Source organism: Emydura macquarii, unplaced genomic scaffold, assembly GCF_026122565.2.
Source record: "Emydura macquarii macquarii isolate MOO-44397 ecotype Brisbane River unplaced genomic scaffold, CSIRO-AGI_Emac_v2 contig_2825, whole genome shotgun sequence".
In the NCBI taxonomy this organism is placed as follows: Eukaryota; Metazoa; Chordata; order Testudines; family Chelidae; genus Emydura; species Emydura macquarii.
Genome location: NW_027132962.1, coordinates 969,129 through 991,619, shown reverse-complemented (window position 1 = coordinate 991,619; position 22,491 = coordinate 969,129). Strand labels below are relative to the sequence as shown.

Below are 22,491 nucleotides of genomic sequence, written 5' to 3'. Positions count from 1 at the left end.
AAGCGCCATAGCCCTATTAAAACATCTCATTTTTCTAAAATTAATGAATTTCCAATTGAAACTGATAATTTCTTCATTATTTTTCCTATCAATGTTTTCATTTGAAAGCCAAAATACTGTAGATTTGTAATATGTTCTCTTTTCTAAAATTTAAGTCACCTGGTGATCAGAAAAATACAAATTCTTCTAATTAAAGAGAAAGGAAAAGGCTTTAAGTGATTACTTTAACCTTAACCTACAATCAGCGAATTTACATTGAAATACTCATCCGTTATGTATTCAGGAAAGTGATGTGAACAATGGAAACAAATTAATCCACTTACCATGGAATGGGCAGATACTTCATTATCTTATAAAATGTGTTGAATATTGAATGATCAGCTGGAATCAAGTCCTACATTTTTAGTTGTTTAAGGTTGTGTGTCATATGTCATTGCTAGAGCCCTATCAAACTCATGGCTGTGAAAAATACGTCATGGACCATGAAATCTGATCTCTCTCATGAAATCTGGTCTCCCTTGTGAAATCTGGCTATTGAAATCCAGCTGCTAGCTGGGAGCCCAGCTCTGAAAGCAGCAGTACTGCCAGCAGTGGCACAAAGATGAGGACGACATGGTCTGGGGGGAGTCATCACTATTTTTTTTTTTGGGGGGGGGGGTGAGAGAGGGGAGAGGGAAGGCAGGGCCAGCCTTACGGGTGGGTGACCTCTCAGGTCAATTTGGTGGCAGCATTGCTTTTAGAGTGGCTGACCTCATGGTCAGGGGGCATCATGGTTATCCTCCCCCACACACATACAGCCAGCCCAAGACCCCTTTAACTCCTAGCACTGGGCATGGAGCCAGCAGCTGGGTGATGGGGGGGACAGGGCTGAGGTACTTCAGCCAGGGATTCCTACTGTGCACTGGGCTCCAGCTACTAGTCCTGGACGGACTGGGGAGGGACAGGACTTCCTCTTCCCCTGCACAGGCCGCTCCTGGAGCCAGGTCAGACTCATCACCGGGAACCTCCCCCAGCTGCAGGAAGCTCCCCAGCTACTGGCTGAGCGCCCAGCTCTGAGGCAGCACTGCCTCCACCACTAGCACAGAACTGAGGGTGGCATAGCATGGTATTGCCACCCTTACTTCTGCACTGCTACTGGTGGCAGCACTGCTTTTAGAGCTGGGCGCCAGGCCAGCAGCTGCCCTACGGCCATCCAACTCTGAAGGCAGAAGCGCAGAAGGGTGGCAATACCATGACCCTTTACAATAGCCTTGCAACCCCCCCTCCTTTTGGATTGAGAGTCCCGCAGTTACAACACTGTGAAATTTCAGATTTAAATATCTGAAACAGTGAAAATTATGATTTTTAAAATCCTATGATCGTGAAATTGACCAAAATGGACCATTAATTTGGTAGGACCCTAGTCATTGCAAAAGATATTCTGTAGATATGCAGGAAACACAGGACCTATGGACTAAATGACAGAGTTAGATCTATCACCCTTGTCAGTGTAAGGCTGTTCCTTGCAGTAAACTTTCTAGCGCTTTATCTAAATCCAGTTTTTAAAAACACCGGGATAAGGCTTCCAGTATTTGCTTTGGAAAATTATGCCACAACTCACAGATCTCAGAGTCAGATAAAATGTCCTGATGATAGCCTAAAATCTCCTTTCCTTAATTTCATTCCCTATTCTTAGTTATACCTCACTGCAGTACACTCAGCTATGTCTACACTACAGCCCATGTCAGTATACCTTATGTTGCTCAAGGGTGTGAATAAACTACCCCCCTGAGCAACATAAGTTAGAGTAATATAAGCATTTATGTGCATAGTGCGATGTCCGGGGGGAGAGCTGCTCCCACCCGTATAGCTTCTGCCGCTTGCAGAGGTGGTGTTTTTATGCCAACAGGAGAGGTCTCTCCCATCAGCATAAAGAATATTCACTAGATGCACTGCAGCAGCACAGCTGCATCAGTACAGCTGTGCTGCTGCTGCACTGTACATGTAGACATCGCTTAAATAATTCCATTCCTTCCTTGGTGCTAGCAGTCTACAAACTTTTAGACTGTCATTTCCCCCACACCACTTCCTTCGTCATCTCTTATCCAAGCCCCTCGTCTAAATAAATCCCACCTGTCTCTTAATCATTATTTACTTGCTCTTTTCGATAATGATGCTTACCCTTCTTCATAATGTATCTTGAGATCCACTGATGAAAAGCATTATAAGAACTAGCTATTATAATTATTTTCAGAATTCAAATTAGTCTTACATTTTTCTAGCACTGAGATGCCAGAAATTAAATGTGATATTCCAAGTGCAATTTTGATGTGCAATTTTAAATGGTCAATGGCACACTTCCCTAGGCTGTTAGGACTTCAGTATATCCTGAGGTGGGTTTCTTACTCTACTTTGGATGAAAAAAACCCCAACACCTTAACTTGTGGTCTATTTTTTCCTTCCTAGTGAATACAAACGTTACAAGCTGAACCAAAGATAGCAATATTGGTGCTTAACAGATGTCATTGGGTACCATTTCTTCCCAAAATAAATGGTCTTTTTGGAAACAGCCCTTTATATAAATAGCCAGATTGTGGCTGGCTCTGCATGGTTGTGTAAGGAGAACGAGCATAAGGAACCTTCCACCCTGGTAAGCCCCTTCCACATACAAACTTGAACCGGTATAATTAAACTGTTTTGTTAAATCAGGGCAAATCCCTGTGTGTTCACACACATCTGCTTGAAAATAGTTATAATAGTAAATTTACATGGCAATTTAAGAGTTTTCAAAGGCAAAGTTGCACCAATTTAGCTAAATCATTTAAAAATTATCATACTTTAGTTAAACCAGTGCACCTGTGTATTTAGATCAGGTCAAGGAGATTGGAGATGACACAAGTCATTGCACTGCATGTGGGCAAGGACTGGGAGTTGCCTAGTATCACTCACTCTGGATTCCCCCCAAAACCGAAAGGAGGGATAGTGTGAGCTCATAGTGTTACCTTCCCTCTACACCAAACAGCAGAACAAGACCACTAGTGAGGGAATGACTACTGCGCTATTTACAAGGCAGGCTCATAATTTATCCTTAAATATCTACATTAAACCATGTAAGATCAACTGATTATAACCGTAAATTAGGATGTATTTTAATATATTAAATTGTGGCTGACTTTTGTTATTGATTTTGTAGATTAGTTCTAATAGCTTTCCATCTCAAAACTGGATTACTACCTGAGGAATACTATTTAAAAAAAAACAAAAACAATTATTTCTTTGTTAAAATGAACTGATGTCACAGCATTTTACTCGTTTTTCCTTGAGCAGAAACTGCACATTACAGTCTAGACTGCATTTACACTATGCCCTAAGTAAGAGGCAGAGCATAGCTGTGTGGCCCCCACCAGCAGGACATGCAGGAAAGTGTGAAGAAAAGTTACAGTTCTCTCCCTGGCACCCCTGCTTGCTCCCAGGATGGGAGAAATAATCAGCAACTATAGAGTCTTGCAACCTGCTGGCTACAAGTTGAGTAAGGTTGTGCTCTATGCCTCTTACTCCCCTGTGATGGTGCATAGGGCCAGGGACAATCTTGCCCTGTGTGATAAAGCCAAATGATACTCCATTAAGATGTTGAGACAGAATTTTTTTGGGGGGAGGGAGAATCTATTTGTGACAAAGCAAATTCCAGGTTGAAATTCTCATCATTAGCAGCATAGTCTCAACAGTGCAGGTGAAACACTTACTCGAATTATACCAACAAAAGGAGCTAATATTTAATCATAGTCTGAAATTTTCATGCTTCTGAAGCACACACCGATTTGAAACTGAAGAGTTGACTAACAGAATGAATGTTTTACATTAGTGAGTCTTAAGTCCCCTTTGTTCATAGCACAAAAATTAGGTTGATAAACTGTTGAAAAAAAGGCATGGCTCTTCCAAGAGAAACCGAACAGTGGTATATATAATAATACATTATTATTGTCTGATGAGGTAATGCCTCTTTAGTGAAACAAAACGCTCAGACACCCCTGTGTAACGCCATTAAACTTTAGCAAACTTATAAAGGTGTTAGTAAGGACATAACCTCAACACAATGGAGTTACACATAGGCAGGTGAAGGCATAATTTGGTCTATATTATTCATACCAATGATGCACAACACAAAAAGAATGCAGCTTGACTCAGTACCCAGGAATATGGAGCTGACAATTATAAAAACCACTTTTTTATTTGCAAACCCACAGAACTGGATATTTTAAAATCAGTGATATACAATGAATATGAAACCCCATAGTGCCCTTTCCCCCATATCATTTTTTAGGATATAAGCATACTTAACCTTGGGACTCAAGCTTGCAGTAATGCAGCCCAATGCAAGATCTTGTGAGAAATTTCATTGTCAATCTCAAATTATATGTAGCATGGATATCATGATAATTGAGGAATTCAAAACATGCCTATCCCTTGAACACATATCTCCACTAGTAGATTAAAATACATATGAGTGGAAACCTAGATACTATGATGAATGACACTACACAATTATGATGGATAAAAAGAACCCTAATAAGAGTATTAGAAAAGAGATCAGAATTTGCTGGCTCTCCCACACCAAAATGTTTTAATATGATACCGTAAAATAAAATACAACCCACAACTACAGATCCTTTACAAACTTGGAAGGAATACTCAGTAATGGGTCCCAGACTGCTGTTCACAATTATGCTTTATTTCAGGATTCATTCAAAAGTTTAAAACATTTTGCTATGGGAGAACAAGCAAACCTTGGTATGAAAGAGAATAGTGGAGAGTGTTTGAAAATATTTTTATTAGAGTTCAAACGATAAATACTTTATTACTATCCATTATAACGGTGGTGGTATTTGGTTCAAGGAACCAGTACTATACAAAGTATCTCCTAATTCCAGGTCAAACAAGAAACCTAAGAACTTATTACAAATCCAAAGGAAAGTATTTTCTTCTATTGCCCAGTTGAAAGTACTGCAGCCTGTACCTATAGTGCAGCTTGTGCCTGTAAGTGATAAGTGATATAAAACAGAGAAATCTTTATTCACCTTAACATGGTCAAAAACCCAAGTGTCTAGTTTAGATGCATCTTGTGATCCAAAGTCTTCCTTTTCTGCTGGGTAACAATATGTATAAATGTGATCCCCACTGGCACCTGCAAAAACAATACAGATGCAATATTTGCAAGAAAATACATTTTTTTCCTTAATAAAAAAATATAGATTCATGTTAAAATACAGGACATGAGGGAGAAAAATATCAATAAACCCATACAAAGACAAGAAAAGAGATTAGAAAGAAGAGCTGCCTCTTGAAGAATCTTAATTCTCTCCTCATTTTATGTTCCATTGTTTCTTGAATTGTATTTAACTATTAACTTATCAGCCAGTGTATTGATAGTACAGAGATGCCTTTATGCCTCTTTTATCCATGTCAACCTTTCAGTTTCTGGGAGAAAATAAACTGTGGAAAAGCAAAAAGTGAGTGCACTATAATCCAATTTTGTCAGAATGAACTGGCCGATACAGAATTTATTTAGAAAAACAAAAGTTTGGAAAAGGGCTTGTCCACATGAACACTTAGTTCATGACAATCTGGGGTATAAATCTACCCCCGCAGTAGCCTGCTATGCACTAAACGGTATGCCTATAGTTGGAGATGGGGATATGATTCCCAACTCCAGGAGACTAATTTATTTTGGAAGTGAATTAAACTAAACAGAATTAAGGACATTTTACTTCTGAATGAGAGTGTCCACACACAGGGGTTTTAATGCAGTTTAATTAATCTACTTAAAATTCATGCCTTTAGTTAATTTGGATTAACTTTTCTGAATGTCTCCATTTAGACAACGCCTAAGAGGAGGATTTTTTCACATAAACAATAAATGTTTGGTTCCATATTTTAATTTAGGTTTTCAAATCAAAGAGATTCTACTGTACTGCTTTATCATTCTGACACAGATTAATAAATGGTACTAAGATAAAGAGAAGATCTAATCAAAGGGCACCAAAACCCCCCAGATGTTGCAACATGCCGGTCAAGAGGCCAAAAAGCAGACCATTAGTCTGGACTTGGTGATGAAAAGTGCAGGAGACAATTCAAAATATCAAAAAACTCTTAGCTTTTCAAAGCTTAAGGTGTAAAGGCTTCTAACTTCCAGATATTAAACCTAATGTGAAACCAAGTGAGACAATACCATATCATAGAGACTTTAATAAAAGATTATGGTATGACATTTTAAACAAAAAAGCTATGGGTGAAGAAAGCACTTAGGAAGGATGCAAATTAGTTTCTTCCAATCAACTTGGGAGGGCAATCCGACTATTGTAATATGCAATGATGATTTGGAAACGGATTGAGACCTGCACAATCTTCAAAGACTGTAACTTTACAAATTAGGTCTGATGTATATAAAAAGGCAGGAATCAATTACAGTGAATGAGAACAAAAAAAAAAGTAGATGTCCAACACTGTGTCCACTGATGTGGAAAAATATAGCATCTGCACAAGACAAACTCATTCTGTGCACTAGCGTCTTGCAAAATGGAGAAGATAGAAAACACATCAAAGTACTGGATTTTTGAAGTCCTGGTGAGATCTGAAATCAGATGGGACTTAAAGAAATTCTGCAGTCTGGCTGAGCTGTTGAAGTCACAAGGCTCCTAGCAAGGCTATTTCTATTATTTCTGCCCAAACTCCCAAAGGAGAAATGTTCTTTTGTCAGTTCATAGCAACATAGAATCCAACTGATTTGTTGGTTGTTCCAATTGTATAAAAATTTCCAGGCTTCTGAGTGAACTAACATACCAAGTTCAAGAGTCAGCATTTACCTACTCAAGCCTAGCTGAAGTGTCATACAAACTTCAAAACCATTAAAAAAGGATTTTAGGACAGGAATCTGAAAGCTATAGCACTTCATGTGACAACCCTGTTTTAGAATGAGTTTTATTTAAAAATCCAGAACACACATTATAGTTTGCTGAGTTGTGTCAGAATCGGGAGAAGAATCCTCCAAGGCATTTTTTAAAAATTTGTTTATTATTGTCAATGGAATTGAATTGAGTGGATAAAGTATATCAAGAAAGGAGGCAAAGCTCACCAGCTTTGGTGGCTGTTGTAACTGCCTTGCTGATATTATGCAGTGTTGTATCATCTTCTGGTGATGGGATACAGCAAGGGGAAGAAAATGGGAATCAATCTAAAATGAGTTCCTATGCCTGAGAAGTGCCAGAGCCAGGAAACAAAATTAAGTGTATGTAATGTGTGGGTTGATTAGGAGTATACCCCTGCTGCTCCCCACCCTAATTCTATCTGGATGAAGACTTTGTATTAATGTAAAAACAAATGAAAATAGAGGGTGCAATGGGTCCTTCCATGGAAAATTTTTAAACACTCCTCTGCATTTTACATTATGGTATGACACTTCAAAAGAGAAATTATGAAAAATATCTATTATGTATTAAGTATCTATCTTTGGAGATGGAATTGGCCGGAGAGGAAAAACCTCCTTTTCCCTCTACACTGCTGGAGGGAAGGAGGTGGCAAGGATTTGAGGAAGAGAACTTTCTTTAGAAGAGATGAGAAAAACAGGGGAAGCTCAGCTAGGACACTTTTTCCAACCAGGTGCTGTTGCTTCTCTATTCACTAACTGGATAGACTGGGAGCCCCAGAAACTACCCAGTCAGGTCATCAGCTCCTCCCACATCACATTTCCCTGTCTGATGTGTCTTTTCAACAACAGATTGCAACCTCCTGGTGGGGAGCAGTCATATTCAAAACGAGCAGAAGGGGTATGGAAGGTCAGCATCTTAAGGGGTGATGCATATTAGTCTTCAAGCTGAGAGCTGTGTATCTAGTTCTGCTAGTCATTAATAGCAGATTCATTAGGCATCACGTTGTTAAAACAGTGTATCAGGCGTGCTAAATGTGAACTGGCAAGGGACAAGACCTTTAAAGAATAAGAAACAGTTACTCAGATAGTAAGTAAGCTCCTTTGAAGATGCTTGCCTTCTTGGATTCCCTGTAGATGAGGCAAGTTTGGAACTTTTGAACAGCAGTGTTTGCTGGGGATGCCCTACATGCGGCCTGTCTGTATCACTGAGTCACACCATCATAATTATTATAGTTAGCATTAGAATTCTGAGCCTCATCTAGTCTCCATCAAGTCTCCAATGAGTTGTTCACATATTATTGCAGGCCTACCTAGGCATGGACAAAGCCAAACATATCAACTTCAAGCTGTCTTCCTCTTATAATAACATTACACCCTCTGAAAATCAGAGCTCCTAGCTCTGCTACTGCGGCAGTGTCTTTGTTTGATGAGTCCCCCATGATTCACGAGAGGAAGCACCACTCTAACAGGACATGTGTCACAGGGGAACTCGTGCTAATAAAGTTTAGCATGTACCCAGGAGTCAGGAACCGATAGGGAGAAGGCACAGATAAGACGAAAGCAAAAGGCAGTTAGGAACACAGGCTGTCTAAGACGGCATAGGAGCCATGGGAGCCTGGGCATCAGAGGAGAGGTGGCATCAGCTAACAGAAGTAGCTGACGGATCTGAACAGTTGGGTTTTCTTAGCATAAAGTAGTAATGATGAACAAATAGAAAAACAGGGTTTTTCTTCTCACATCCAAAATTTGGAAAGTGGTCTATGACTGATACATACTGAAAATGGGTGAACTTGAAGTTTGGAGGTCATGGGGACTTTGGTGGGTTAGCTAGTTTCAAGGCCAAATTTAAAAAGGACCATTTTCAAAACCTTTCTTTGACAAAATATTAATATAGAGATATATATTTGACTCTAAAAATATTCTAGAAAATTCAATTATCTTCTGAAAAGTTAGTGTTAAATTCCAAAACTAAATGCATTAATTAAAGAGAGAAATAGAAGTATTTTAATTCCGTTTTAACTATATCTGCAAAGCTACTGTTTACATTAAAGTATGGAATTGAAACAGGCATTTTCGTGACCAATGGAAAATAAAAGACTAAATCACATAAGTCAAAAATCTGTCACAAGTTCAGATTTCTAAGGATCAGTATTTTGGTATTTAAAAAAAAAAACTATTAAAAACTATTATTTTAGTTAGGACCAAAGAAACTACTATGTTTTAGGTTTCTCTATTTAAATATACAATAACTCCTTTACTGTAATACACATTACTTTTTGACAAGACAAGGAAATGTTAGTACTTTCTTGGCAAACTGTATTTAAGCATTGTTGCTGATAGAGCCATTCTAGCTAGTGTTTTTCCCCTGGCTATCTTAGATTGGAATATACATCCATTGTGTAGAAGTTGCATTGAAATTTGGATGATCATACAAGCATCTGAAAAAAGTCAAGGATAACTAATTCAATTATGGAAAATATAATCTAACTCATTGATTATTACTAGGCAGCAGGCTTTTTGTATGAGTGTTCTGACTATTTAGCTATGCTAAGGATGTCAACAAGTGGCATAAAGGACCATAATTTGATATTTTATACCATTAGCATATAAAACAAACATTTATGGTAAGCATTTACTTTGGTAAAATAAATATCACCACTAATATAGAAAGGTAAATTAACTCCCTCTCAGAAACCACTTGTTCCAATCCATTTCCCAGAGCTGCATATGCTTCTTAATGACTTCAAAGGTGAGGCTGTACCATACTCAAGTGGTATGGTAAATAGCCATTTACCTTCTTTCTCAAACAAGGCCAGTGAAAGATAGTGCAGTATACTAAAACTGAATTCCACAAATCCTTTCCCAAGAACACTTGGCTACAAAAATGTAAACAATCTGCCAATGGGCTGGATGCCACATTCTCTTCCCATCCCCCCAAACCTCAAGCAGAGGTCCTGGGAAAGCACAAATTACCCAGAGGAGATTATTTTGCAGCTAATCATAAAACTGTTTTTAAGATTAACGCAGAAGTGGAAAAAAGGAAGGGTGGAGGGAAAACCAAACTATTCTTCCTTAATCCAATCACTAAAAATAATGGGGTTCAGGCAAAGTACAATTATTGTCATGAAATACATTTAAAATAATTCTGTCAGTTCTAAAATTATCTAAGGGGAGACGGCACTGGAGTTTATCATATTATTCTGGTTCATGGATTTCAAGTTTAGCTATAATAGTAGCATGTACTTTCTTCTTGGGGGTGGAGGGTGGGGAGGGGGTGTCCTCCACATCCTTTTCACAGCCTCTAGGATCCCCCATTGGTCATTCCCCTCTCAATCCCGTTTATATTCCCTACTCTTAATCCCCAGAGCATAGCTACCATCCTCTGAAAGGACCAGATGGAAATTCCTTCAGAGGCCCATTAATCAGCTGAAATGTCACTTCAAATGAAATGTAAACAATATCTAGGACCAGGCACATTGCTTCCAGTGTACTCCCCAGCCCAGGGAGTGAGAGATCAGCACTAGGAATCTTATCCTGATCTCAAGGATAGCAACACATCATCATGTTTGTATTTTCATATACTGTATTGCCGCTTATATTTTACTGATCTAAAATAGGAGAAAATATATAGTAAATCCCCTCTCCATTTAATATATACAGCAGGCATAAGACAAACAAGATGAGGAAAATGATTGTTAATAGTTTCTTAATGAAAGCCCTATCTATGTCAAATATACAGTATTTAACAGTAATTTTTAATTACAGATGTTTCAGAATTGCAACAGAATATACAATTTTTATATCACAAGCACTGAACCCAAGAAACCATGCTTGGGCTAAACTGCACAGCCCTGCACTGGTGAAAGTGTGAAGCCACACTACCCAGGAAGATTTTGAGTTGGGTGGTGCAGCCTGCTTGCCTGGGAAGACCAGCACTGTGTCAGCATGTATGGATATGGGAAGGAAGAAATCCTCCATCCTCTTTAGGGGAATTAAAAAAAAAAAAAATCAAATATACACAAAGAGAGCAGCCTTGGTACTCGTTCAGCATAGGGATGATGACTGCCTCTTTCCCTTGCATGGCATATCCAATGGTAGGTAAGATTAGGAAAGCATCAGAATAGACCATAATTAGCAGTGAGACGTTACACTCTCTTTATTTAATGCTTGTTTCCTTTTCTGGTTTGTGAAGAGGAACTTTTTCCACCCCACCCCCAAATTAATAGGCCTCATGCTAGACAAGACATGTTTTCATTAACACAGTGAATGCTGTCACAACCACCATTAGGCATTGCTGGAGAATTTGGTTTACCTACTGCAAAAGACCATGACTTATCCTATTTCTATATGTAATCTTTCTGTAACATTTTGTTTTTATAATATGTATGTAAAATGTAATTTATAATACAAACAAAGCCCTAAAAATGCTAACTACTGGGAAAATCCTGCAAATACCTCTCTCATCTACTTTTAAAAAAAACTTTTGAACACTACACTGGTGACTATGACATGGTTTATCAACTAATAAGATGCACACAATTTAAGCTTACCTTTAGCAAACATAGGTAAAATATCTGGGCTTCCCCAGCTCCAAGTATATTTACTTTCATTGAAAACTGAATCAAATTCCACTGGGTTCTCCTTCCATCCTGTCAAAACAAATATTGATTTTAATGGGGTTGTCCATGTGTAACAGAGAGCTAGATCTGGCTCACTGTCTAAAGATTAATAGCACTAGCAAATATGGAAGATTTTTAAAGTTTTTATTGTAGTATTTAATAGTGAATATTAGAGTTAAGATTATATTTGATTTCCATTTTAACCCCATTTGCTTATGCTCACAACTCTGAAAAAATATCTTTTTTCAGCTGATGATCTTCATAGTTGGAGTCTGCCAAAATATGAATGGTTTTAGTAAGTCTAAGCAACAACCTTCTGTTCTTTTTTCCATTAAGCAAGGATGACAAACAAAATTACTCTTTTTTTTCAAAATAAGATGATTTAAAGACTTATTATTTTGTGTATGTAAAATTTAAAAGTGGTTGAACTTTACTATTCAAGTGTCTGAAGACTAGCTTGTATTAATAGAAAAGTTATAAATGATTGTACTACGTATGGAGAGAACCAAATTTTCAAAGTTCCCACTAAGTTTATACAGTTTAAATACTAACTACAGGACTAGTGAATAATATGAATATCTGATAGTTTTCCAATCATGCTGTAAGAATCACCAGGTTTTTAAAGAGAGAGTTAACTGAGAGAGAAGGGTTGGGGCACTAAAAGAATGAGTAATTTCATTCACCTTTAATGGAACAAGCCATCTATTTGTTATGACCTAATGATTAGAGATTGCTAATTTTAATAATTGTCAGGACACTCAGAGCACAGATGCTTGTTAATTTAATTAACACCTTTTAATAAATTTAAAAGAATAAATAAATAAAACACAATCTAGCTCTTTTATAGTTATATGAGTGAGGTTGATTTGCACAGCTGTGTACTGGTCTAGCTACATAACTATGGAAGTACATAGTGAAATCTGTAGAGAGATTAGCATTTTACAGTTTTGCCTTTTGCTTTATAAAAGAAAATTATATACAAAACATACTGTAGTGCAGCCCCAACACTGAAGACATTTAAAATTAGACTGGAAAAAGCTCTGCAATATATACTTTGGGGATAAATCCCACAATTGGCCCAATGGGGATGGATTATAGGACACCGTTTTGAATAGCATTAAGAAATTATTGCCAGCACTCAAAAAAAAAAATCAGTATTAGTCTTATTTCTTTCTAGCTTCTATAAAGGTTTGTGACCAAAGAAGGGGACACATGGAAGAATTAACGAATGAAACAATCTGTGCCCCTCTGACCCTGGAAACTAAATATTTGTCTTTTTGATACATCTTATCTCCACCAATCTTGGTAGACGTAATTGGGATTTCTCCTGTCCACACCCTCGGCTCTTATTTTTATAAAGTAAAAACAAAAACGGTTCTTGTGAAAAGAGCTAGACTGATAGCTTTTAAGACTGAAGTCAAATTTAGCCTCAGTACAAATTTAGTGAAGCACAGTCAGAGGCAATTCATGCTTAACCCATGCTATCCAGTCAATGTACCTCAACTCTGTTCTGGATGGACTACTTTATTTACCATGTCTATTCAATTCTTGGCCTCTCTGCTGAGAGAGCATCCAAGCGTGGCCAGTTGTGAATAAGAACCTCCATTCATTAAGAACCGGACAAGACCATCAACTAATTTTACTTAGGCAGAGGTTCAAATGAATGAATAAATAAATAAATAAACTTTTTTTTTTGAAAACCAGTCTTTATAGCAGGTTTGTCATCTTCCCCGCTCCCACTGTCATTTTTATTCATAGACAAACAGAAATACAAGTTTTCCTGCTTTTTCAACTCCCAGTCGATTTCTTAGCTTTGAGTGAATAATACCAAACGATTAAAATATTCTCTCTGCACCTGCAGTGGAAGCTACTGCTGTGAAAAGTTGGCTTAGCAACTGAAGGAACTCTGTTTCAATGTGCCTGGCTAATGATTTCCACCAATTCAGGGGAGTGACTTTGTTCAAAACATCATATTGTTTAAATGGTTCCACTCCAGCGGAAATTTATTATGACTAACAGAACTGAGGACTAATTTTGAGACGCCCATGTCATGGCAGCATCATCTTCTTCAGAAGTTAGGCATCTACCTTTATATCTGGGGTCGAGAATGTTACTAGTAATCAACTAACTCTTCTCATCACCACCTCCAAATGCAGTCCAGAGCAACACTGGCTTTTCAGAAATTTGATCCATCTGTGTTAGGAGGAAACCTGCATGCAGACCAGTATATCAGTTATCTGAAGTCCTGCCCAGAGCTTATTACAGAGCCAGTGTACAGTAACATTCAGTCAATGCCAATTTGGGTCAGATTAGAACCAATAATCTAAAGACAAACTGCACATAGTTTATGAGTGATGAGTCCTCTGAGTCATCCCCAACTGAAGAGGTCCCAAAATCCAGGTCTCACAAATTACATTTTTGCTTTTATCTCACACTGGAAAAGCTAAATCATACTAAAAACTCTGTTACAAGCTAATCATATATCACTTCTGTCTTTAAATTTGAACTTTAATACTTTAAAGAGCTCTCTAGTACAATAATTAACCCTAAAACAGGAATAAAAATATACAAACCTTATTTCCACAAATATTAATAGCGGAAAATTCTTCAAAAATAAATTCACGCTTTTCAGACTATTATGTAGACTTTTAGGGTATGTCTACACTGACGGCAGACAAGTTGTTGTCATCAGATCAACCTATCTGGATCGACTGAGCTCAGTTAGTCAGTGAAGACCCGCTCAATTGATCAAGAAGTCGATGCAGTAAAACCACCCACTCAAGCGGCGCAGTGCTGTGTCGATGGGAACCTGGTTCCCGTTGGCGCAGTGCAGTACGCGCAGGAGGGAAGCACAGCAGTTGACAGGAGTCACGCAAGCTACTCCCTTCAACTGCCGCCGAATCGCCAGGTAAGTGTAGACCAGGGCTAAGTGACCGATTTTGTACCTTACTATGCCACCAAAAGATCTTATTTGGAGGAGAATGTCAAATTTGTTGGAACCTGGTGCTCGCATACCTTTAGCAACTGCACTGACATCTTCATAAAATCCTGCTATAAGTGCCACATGTCCTGGTCTAGATTCTGTTGGAACACGAGTGTGAGATACTCCCCAGCTGCCTTCATATTCTATGATATTCCTGAAAATAAAATACAAGTAATTACTGCATAAGACTGTGTGTGCATGTGCAGAGTAGTCTGTAGAAGAAAAAGTGATACCTAGATACTATTAGCACTAAATTCAAAACTCAGATTTAGTCAGCAGAGTGAGTGCTGTACTATAAACGTTAAACCAGAAAGTAGTTACCATAAGATAACTAACACCAAGCAGGCATAATTACCATCATAGTCAGAAGAGAGGAGGTTAACTGGTGTTATCAAACTTTTCTAGTAAAATACATAAATTTTATTTCTACTTTCTTCTAGTAATCTTTATTAATTTTTTCCTCTCTTTTTTTTTTTTTTTTGTTTTGGTTTTGGTTTCTTTGTTCCTTCATTTAACCTGTAAATTTGAAGATTAAGTTTTTCTCCTCCTCAATAAATAAAATATAGCCAATTATGACTGGTTCTTGTGATGTTGTCTTCTCCTTTTTCTGGGCTAAATTTCAGAATTGAGAGGGGTCCCTGAAGAGGCACAGGGAAGGACAGTAAAATGGATGGAGTAATCTGATTTTAAACCTCCAACACCAATTAGTTGAATGTAATCTTCTCCCATGAAGACTGAAAGTGGGAGAAAAGTCCCCAAAGGGAGAGAAATGTGTAAAATGGTACAGATGGAGAACTGAGAAGTGGGATTGTTCCAGACCCCTGACCAAACTATGAAAACATCAGTTTTGATGGTGATGGTTGAGTAGTCAAAGAGGATGTAGTAGATGGTTTTCTTCCTTTTAGGCAACTCAGTAGATCTTTGGAATCCAGAAAACTGGACAGGGTGGGATCTCTGAGCTATCTGGGATCTACTATATCTGTGTTTAATTACGTGCATATAAATCCCTAGCTATTGCAAAGCAGCCCGGGAGTCCTTCAGTTTGTGTATTGGTGGTCTCAGCAAAGAGTTTCAGAAAAGAGGAGTATCTAGAAAGTATTTTGGACCTCCCCAGAGAAGCCATAGAGCTGGAGCCAGGATTCCAGATGCATGATGACTGCCATGGAAATGGAGTGAACTGCACCATCAGTTGCACCTAGGAAGCTTGTAAAGATGTTCTAACCAGAAACTAACTTTCGGCTATTATGGCCTGGAACTGTTTGCAATGTTCTGCCAGAAGATATTCAATAAACCTACTGAACTTGGAGTAGTTAGTGTGATTGTATTTCACCATAAAAGCATGGTAATTTGCAATCCTAAACTGTAGGGTCGTTAAGGACCTTATTGCCAAAATGGTCAAGGCGTTTTTTGAATTTGTCATAATGGGTAGATTAAACTTGGTGCTGTCTGCCATATTCATTTACTGCTTCCACAACCAGGGAGCTAGAGAAGAAGGATGTGAAAATAAAATTTCACAGTTCTTGGCTGGGACATACTAATTCTTAATGACACGTTTGCATATGGGTAGTACTGTTAGTAGGGTCTGTCAGATGGCCTTGGCAGGATCCAGGAGGGTCTCATAAATGGGCAAAGCCACTCAAGCAGGTGTCATCACATGCAAAATGTCCAAAAGCTTATGCTGCGACTCTAGGACCTCCTCTAAGAGGATCTGCAATGAGACAGCAACACATTTCATTAGCTCCTGAAATTGTTTGAAGTCAGCGGCCACAGAAGGTGGAGGGGACATAACAGCCTGAGCTGGAGAAGGTATTAGTCTGAGGAACAGTCTCCTTGTCTACTCTGGCTTCTTGCTCCTCAAAGTTTTCCTCCTATCACTGAGGTAGTGAAGGAGGAACAGATGGAAAAGGGGATTGCCTCCCCCATTAGTTCTGACCAGAAAGGCTATAAGCTCGAGAGCTGTTGTCAGTAGGAAGCCTAAGAGCCATAATATGGCCACTGACCATAGGGTATAGGAGATGGCATCCACTGCTGCCTTAGCACAGAGAAGCCTGGATTTGTCTCTCAGGTGACTCATCCCTATTTGTGAAAGTGTCACGGAAGAAGCCCCTATTTTGGTAGGTAGGGGAATCTTGCACAGAAATACAGGAATCTGAAGAGAGACCCTCCACATAATCGAAAGGGGGAGCTCTGCCCAGCTCAGAAAATGGTGGGGAGTCATGTGCTACCAGTGGAGAGAGTGATAATTCCAGTGACTGTGTCACTCTCAATACTGATAGGTTCTCAGTACCCATTAAGAGGGCAGATTCTGACTTGTCTGAAACCAACAAGTCTCTGGAATATCTGAACTCCTGCAGTACCAGGTACGATAGCAGTACCAAGGGAGGATTCTGCTTCGACAAGTCCCATCCGGTAGAAGTCCTTGGTACTGATTATGTTGACTGCCTTGAAGGGAGTGTGATTGTGTGAGAGCGCTCCTTAGGTTTCTGTGGTACCAAGGGAGTCACATGGCTAGGTACTGGGATCTGCAGGGGAAGATCCGTTACTGTTGTCTTCTTAGAAACGGAATGCTTCTCTCTGTTGTTCCAGTCATGTTTAGTCAGTACCAACAATTTGGGTACTGAGGTATGCTTAGAGTAGGCTCCTAGAGTAGCTTGGAGTCTTAATAGCATCATCAGTACTGGAGGAGCCCGGAACCGTAACAGTACCCAGTCCAGGACCTGAGGGCTTGGACACAGTCCATTTTTGCAGAAATTGAGTCTTTTTTGAAGAAGGCTCTTTGTGGGGAAAACTAGAGCTCTTTTTCTTAGAGGTCTTCCAGTACTTTCTGTTAACTTTTCCTTTGAAGCTCTGAGTAAATGCAGTGCCAAGATAGACGGGGCACTATACTCACACAGAAGCCAATGTACAGGGTGGAATTTTCTGGATCTGAGGCAGGGTGAAGGGAATGCTCTATCATGATAATTTCATTGAATTTCCTTTTTTTCCGGCCATGCTTTTAAAAGCTGAGCAAATATTGCACTTCTATGGAATGTGCATCCCCCAAGCAATGAATATACCAGGAACAACTATTGCTCACCAGGACAGAGTCCCGGCCATTGGGACAACACTTAAATCCTGGAGATCCTGGCATATCCACTCAAAAAATTTCCCAAGAGGATGGAGGCAGAGGGGGGATGAAGGTAAATAAGTAAAGAAATAAAGTAAACTACTATACTAAATACTAAATTAAAGACTAAAAATAAACAAATAATTGTGAAGGTGAGTTTGACCAACAGTGACGAAGGCACGCTCGACGTTTCATCTCAGGTTGAGAGGGCTGAGAATGAATTGAGGACGAGTCACTCAAGCAGTCCTATAAATCCTCGGCACAGGGCACGAGATTGTATAGGGCATATGTACAGGTCGAATGAGCAATACTACCAAATATTTCTGATCAAAGGCGTATGGGGTGTATGAGAACCTGAAATGGAGCACCCACAGCGATACAATTCAACCAAGAACTGGTTGTTCCAGATCAGGCTTGAGGCTAAGTAATGAGACGGTGTGAGGAAGAGTTCACTAATGCTGCCCAGTTTTCAGTGGAATCTGACATCTTCCAAAAACAGTGAATTCACATTGGGAAAAATCAGCTATAAGGAAGGCCTATGTATATGCCATGTCAAGCTGGATCCAAATTCTGCAGCACATTAGTGTAATGTGACTGGAAATTCCATGGTAGCATTAGATAAATTAGAAGCTGGAGGGTTTGTGGGGATTCATTTTCATATTTAATTCAAGCAGTACCAGTAGACCCTGTGTTTATTGTGATATTAAATTCATTTTATTTAGCATCACAGCTGCAGTTTTCATCAGGCTACACATTTTTATACAAATAGTTTTAGAATACATGTGCAGAGGAGGAGGGGTTGGGGAGCTAATCATTTTAGCAGATGGGTAAAGAGCTTCTGGCACCTGAGAAGCCATAGGAGTTGGCTTGGACTTGTAGGAGAAGCACATTTATTAGCTAGATATTCCTGCTAAAACAAACAGCAGAGAACCAGTGACTACATCAGTACTTCACTGAGTTAGAGCTATTGTTTCAGCCTGAAACAATAGCTCTATCTTCAGACTCAAGATGACAACACTACATCAATTTAAACTCAGTTCATGTTCAATAGTTTTCTTCACAATATGAAGGTTGAATTTTTATGAAACATAATTCTGCAACATACTGCTCAGCCCCAGAATCACAGAGGACCTGGGTATAAACTACCACTATTCTGAGTCTGTTTCTTTTCTCTCCAAGAGGAGGCAATTTTGTAAAATGTTTTAATGGTTAACTTGCACCATGACTTAAAATCTTGAGAAACAAGAGTGTTATCAGACACACTTACCTAAGATAAGGTGCTCGAGAACTTCCATCATCATCTAATTCATACAGTGTATCTGCCCGCAGGCCATCAGCAACAAAAAGCACTAGTCGCTTTGCAGGCGGTGACAATGGAGTATGCTGAGGAGTCATGCCATGAACCAAAGGAGAGGTGAAGTAGATGTCAAAAATAGAGGCCAAGAACACACAGTGCACAAGGAGACCAGCAATTATGAAGATCAGCACATTCATGGTGACAGGTGGTTTCCAAAACAAAGTTCAACACTGAGAGGGGAAAAAAATACAGAAAGTTAATTTAGTCAGTCAAATTAAACTTATTATGATCTCTACTGATCTTATTTATTATGGAAAGGCATAGTTAGAGATGCAACCAGCTTCCATTATACATCCCTATTATAGTCTGCTCTTCTCTCTTAGTAACTTTAGCCTGAAAATTGCCATGTACTCTGAAAGCAAAGAAGAATGTTTCAAACTATTTTTGAGTTTAAAAATTAAAAAGCTACCCTGATTTGAAATATTGTCTTTTCCTCAAATAGGTAAGAGTTTATTGTCTCAGCCAAAACTGCTAATTACTAGACCTTCAAGATGTTCATATAGTTATTAAATCTTGGAAATTCATTTGTGGTCTGTAGTTTGAGTTCCGGTGATTTCAACAGAAGTGCCAATCCAAAACAACGCCCATTAATTTCAGTTGAGGTCTTTTTCCATTTACTTCAGTGATAGAAGATTAGATGCTATATATATTCTGTGAGAACATACTGCCCTCTATTGGCTGGCTGTTTGAACATGCTGACCTCTGTCAGGGAATTGCAATTTAAAAAAGACAAATGATCCCTACAGTAAATAGCTATCAGAAATCTTCCCTTAGCAGATTAATTACTGCTACCTGTTAGGCAGATGTGACTCATTACACTCCATCTAAATATAAAAAAGTTGGAATTGCCTGTACAATTGGGCTAATGATGCTAAGCTAACTCACCTTTGAACAGTGCTTTGAGATCTACAGATAAAAAGGCATTGTGTTAGTGCAAAACATTATTAGTCACATATTTCAGATGGGGTAACACAAGCACAAAGAAGTTCAGTAACTTGGCTGGGAGGCACTATGACTTTAACTGTGCAACCAAGAGACCTATTTTTCTCTGACATTTTATACACTTTTTAAAATATTTTTATTAATGTTTGGAGTTAAAGTAAGCTGAGGTGCACAGGTATGCATTAACAGAAACATCATGAACATGAATATATTTTAAGTGCACACTGAATGCCTCCCCAAAGCCTATTGAAGTCAGTAGAAATGTTTCCTCCTTCCCATCCATTGCCACATCAACAGAAGGGGGATGCTGCTGAACCTGGACAGCAGAGGATGTGACACATGCCCAAAAGGGGATGATGCAAGAACACATGCTTGGCAAGATTAGGACTGGCCCCTTCCCCATCTCAGGTCCTTCTTTGCCTTCCGATTTGCTGCAGCGACCAGGCCGGCCACATACCCAACCACCACCTATTTAAAGTGAACTCTTCTAAGCTTTTCAAAAACTTTCCACCCTCCCTCCCCATGGTACATCATCTCTTGAGCTGGAGATGTTTCCAGCTCAAGTAGACATGTGTGTTAACTTTGATCATGCTAGTGCACTAAGAATAGAAGTCTAGCTGCAGCAGTGCAGGTGGCAGGATGGGCTAGGAGCCCAAGCAAGTACCCACCATCATGAGAGGAACTCTGCTCAGGGCAGCTAGCCCTTTCTGCTGCCTGTCCCGCTGCAGCTGCACTTCTACTTTTAGCACAGTGGGTCTATCAAAGCTAGCTCGGGTAGACACACGCACATTGGAAATTATATTTCCAGCTTGAGTGCAGATGTACCCTAATTGTTCTGCAGAGGCTGCATTTTCATGATGCTGCAAGTTCGACCAATTGTTCTGGGATCAGGAAGGACTGTTTCCCTATTGTGCTATACTGGCTAAGGTTTGGTGGGTTTTTTCCTTTCCTCAAAGTATTATGGATACACAACTGAGTTGCAGCCTCCCTGTGTATGTTGATCATTTGCATAAGTGTACTAATCAACATTTCTTTTGACTTTAATGGATTTTGAATTCGGGTTTGAATAAGGCTCGGCTCTGAGGGAATCATTGTTAGCTCGTCACAAACTACTCACATTTTTATTTAATATAATCAGGTGGCCTGTCCACCCTTTCAAAAGGTGTCTTCATTTAAATACACAAAAGAAGAGATAAAGATAGTAAAAATTACTCATGACCTGGGAGATTCCAAATCAGAAAAAAAGAAACCACTTTCAAAAACCAGTTAAGGTGGTTAAATGTCACTTTTCACACCAATGAAAAACTCAAGTATTTAGAAGCAATTAAATGAATAAATAAGAACATGATAAATCTTACATTATTCACATACTAAGAACATTATTCTTGTCGACTATAAAGCAATGCATATTTCACCACAACTCAACAACCTCTGACCAAATTAAGTTACTATTCTTTTTTCCAGAATTCCAAAACACAAAACAAAAAACACAATCCCCTATAGCAGTGTTTCTCAACCTTCTGAGTAGCAAGTACCCCTAACTTCTGAAAATTTAAATAAGTACTCCAACACTCAATTTTCCACTCTGAGAAATACAATCTTTTCCCCCTTAACTGCTGGACGACTGTATTTCTTGTAAAGCAGGAGAGTTCTGAGTTCTGCAGTGCTGTGTGGCTGTGGCAAATCACAAAACTCCCTGCTGTTTCTCCCCTCCTTCCTCCTCCCCTTCTCCATATAGGAGCAAAGGTCAATGCCAGCTAATTACTATGGCCTGATGGCGAGATCACTTGGTGTTCTCCTCACACAGGCAGGAACTTGTGAGGCCTGACCAAGCACTAACAGCCCAGAGTGGATAGCAATGCTCCCCATGGCCATTCCTAGGCGGGTTCGGGCCTGGGACAAAACATACTGTGTGGGCCCCTCTTAACATTTTTATACTGGTAAAATCTGGGGTTGTCATAGTTGTCAATTTCACTGCACAACTAGAGCAGTGAAATTGACAAGTGAGCCTACAGGTAGGGCCCGGCTCCAGGACTGGGCAAGCTGCTGGGCTCTTCACCTGGCTTTCTGGGCACCGGGCTTTGAGCTGGGGAGGGGAGCTGCCACCTGGGCAAGTTGCAGGCAGCTGCCGCCTGGCTGCCAGCCCAGGAGGTGGGTGACTGCCACCTGCTCTGAGCTGGGGCAGAGGAGGCTTCCACGCAGGCTGGGACCCGGGGATGCGGGCAGGCAGCAGGCAGCTGCTGCCCATCTTCAGGCCATGACGCAGGAGGCTGTCTCTCAGCTCAGTGCCAGGGTGCAAGTGGCAGCCACCCAGCTGTGAACCCAACTCGCAGGAGGCTGCTGCCGGGTTCCCACTGTGAGCTGGGACCGGGTGGGATGCAAATGGCTCCCGCCCAGCTCCCCAAAAAACCGGCAGCTGCCGCCCGGCAACCCAAAACTGGGGCAGCTGCTGTCTACCTCCCAGCTAGGAGGTCGGATCGGGCAGGAAACCAGCGGCTGCCGTCTGTCTCCCCCAGAAGCCTCTCTTCTCTGTTTTTTTCGCTGCGTAACCCCTGCCTGTGTCTCGCATATCCCCAGGGATAC

General features: G+C 39.8%; 1 protein-coding gene across 2 annotated transcripts in view; it reads right to left on the bottom strand.

Annotated features, from left to right (window-relative positions):
• Positions 1–22,491, bottom strand: part of PIGN (phosphatidylinositol glycan anchor biosynthesis class N) — a 152,614-nt gene that overhangs the window by 112,643 nt on the left and 17,480 nt on the right. For both annotated transcript variants that reach the window (XM_067567929.1, XM_067567930.1), the window contains exons 2-5: positions 18,877–19,136; positions 14,536–14,657; positions 11,452–11,550; positions 5,055–5,161 (exon numbers count right to left, since the gene is read on the bottom strand). In XM_067567929.1, coding sequence (XP_067424030.1) covers positions 5,055–5,161; positions 11,452–11,550; positions 14,536–14,657; positions 18,877–19,103 — 555 coding nt within the window. In that variant the 5' untranslated portion in view covers positions 19,104–19,136. The remainder of the gene's footprint in view (positions 1–5,054; positions 5,162–11,451; positions 11,551–14,535; positions 14,658–18,876; positions 19,137–22,491) is intronic.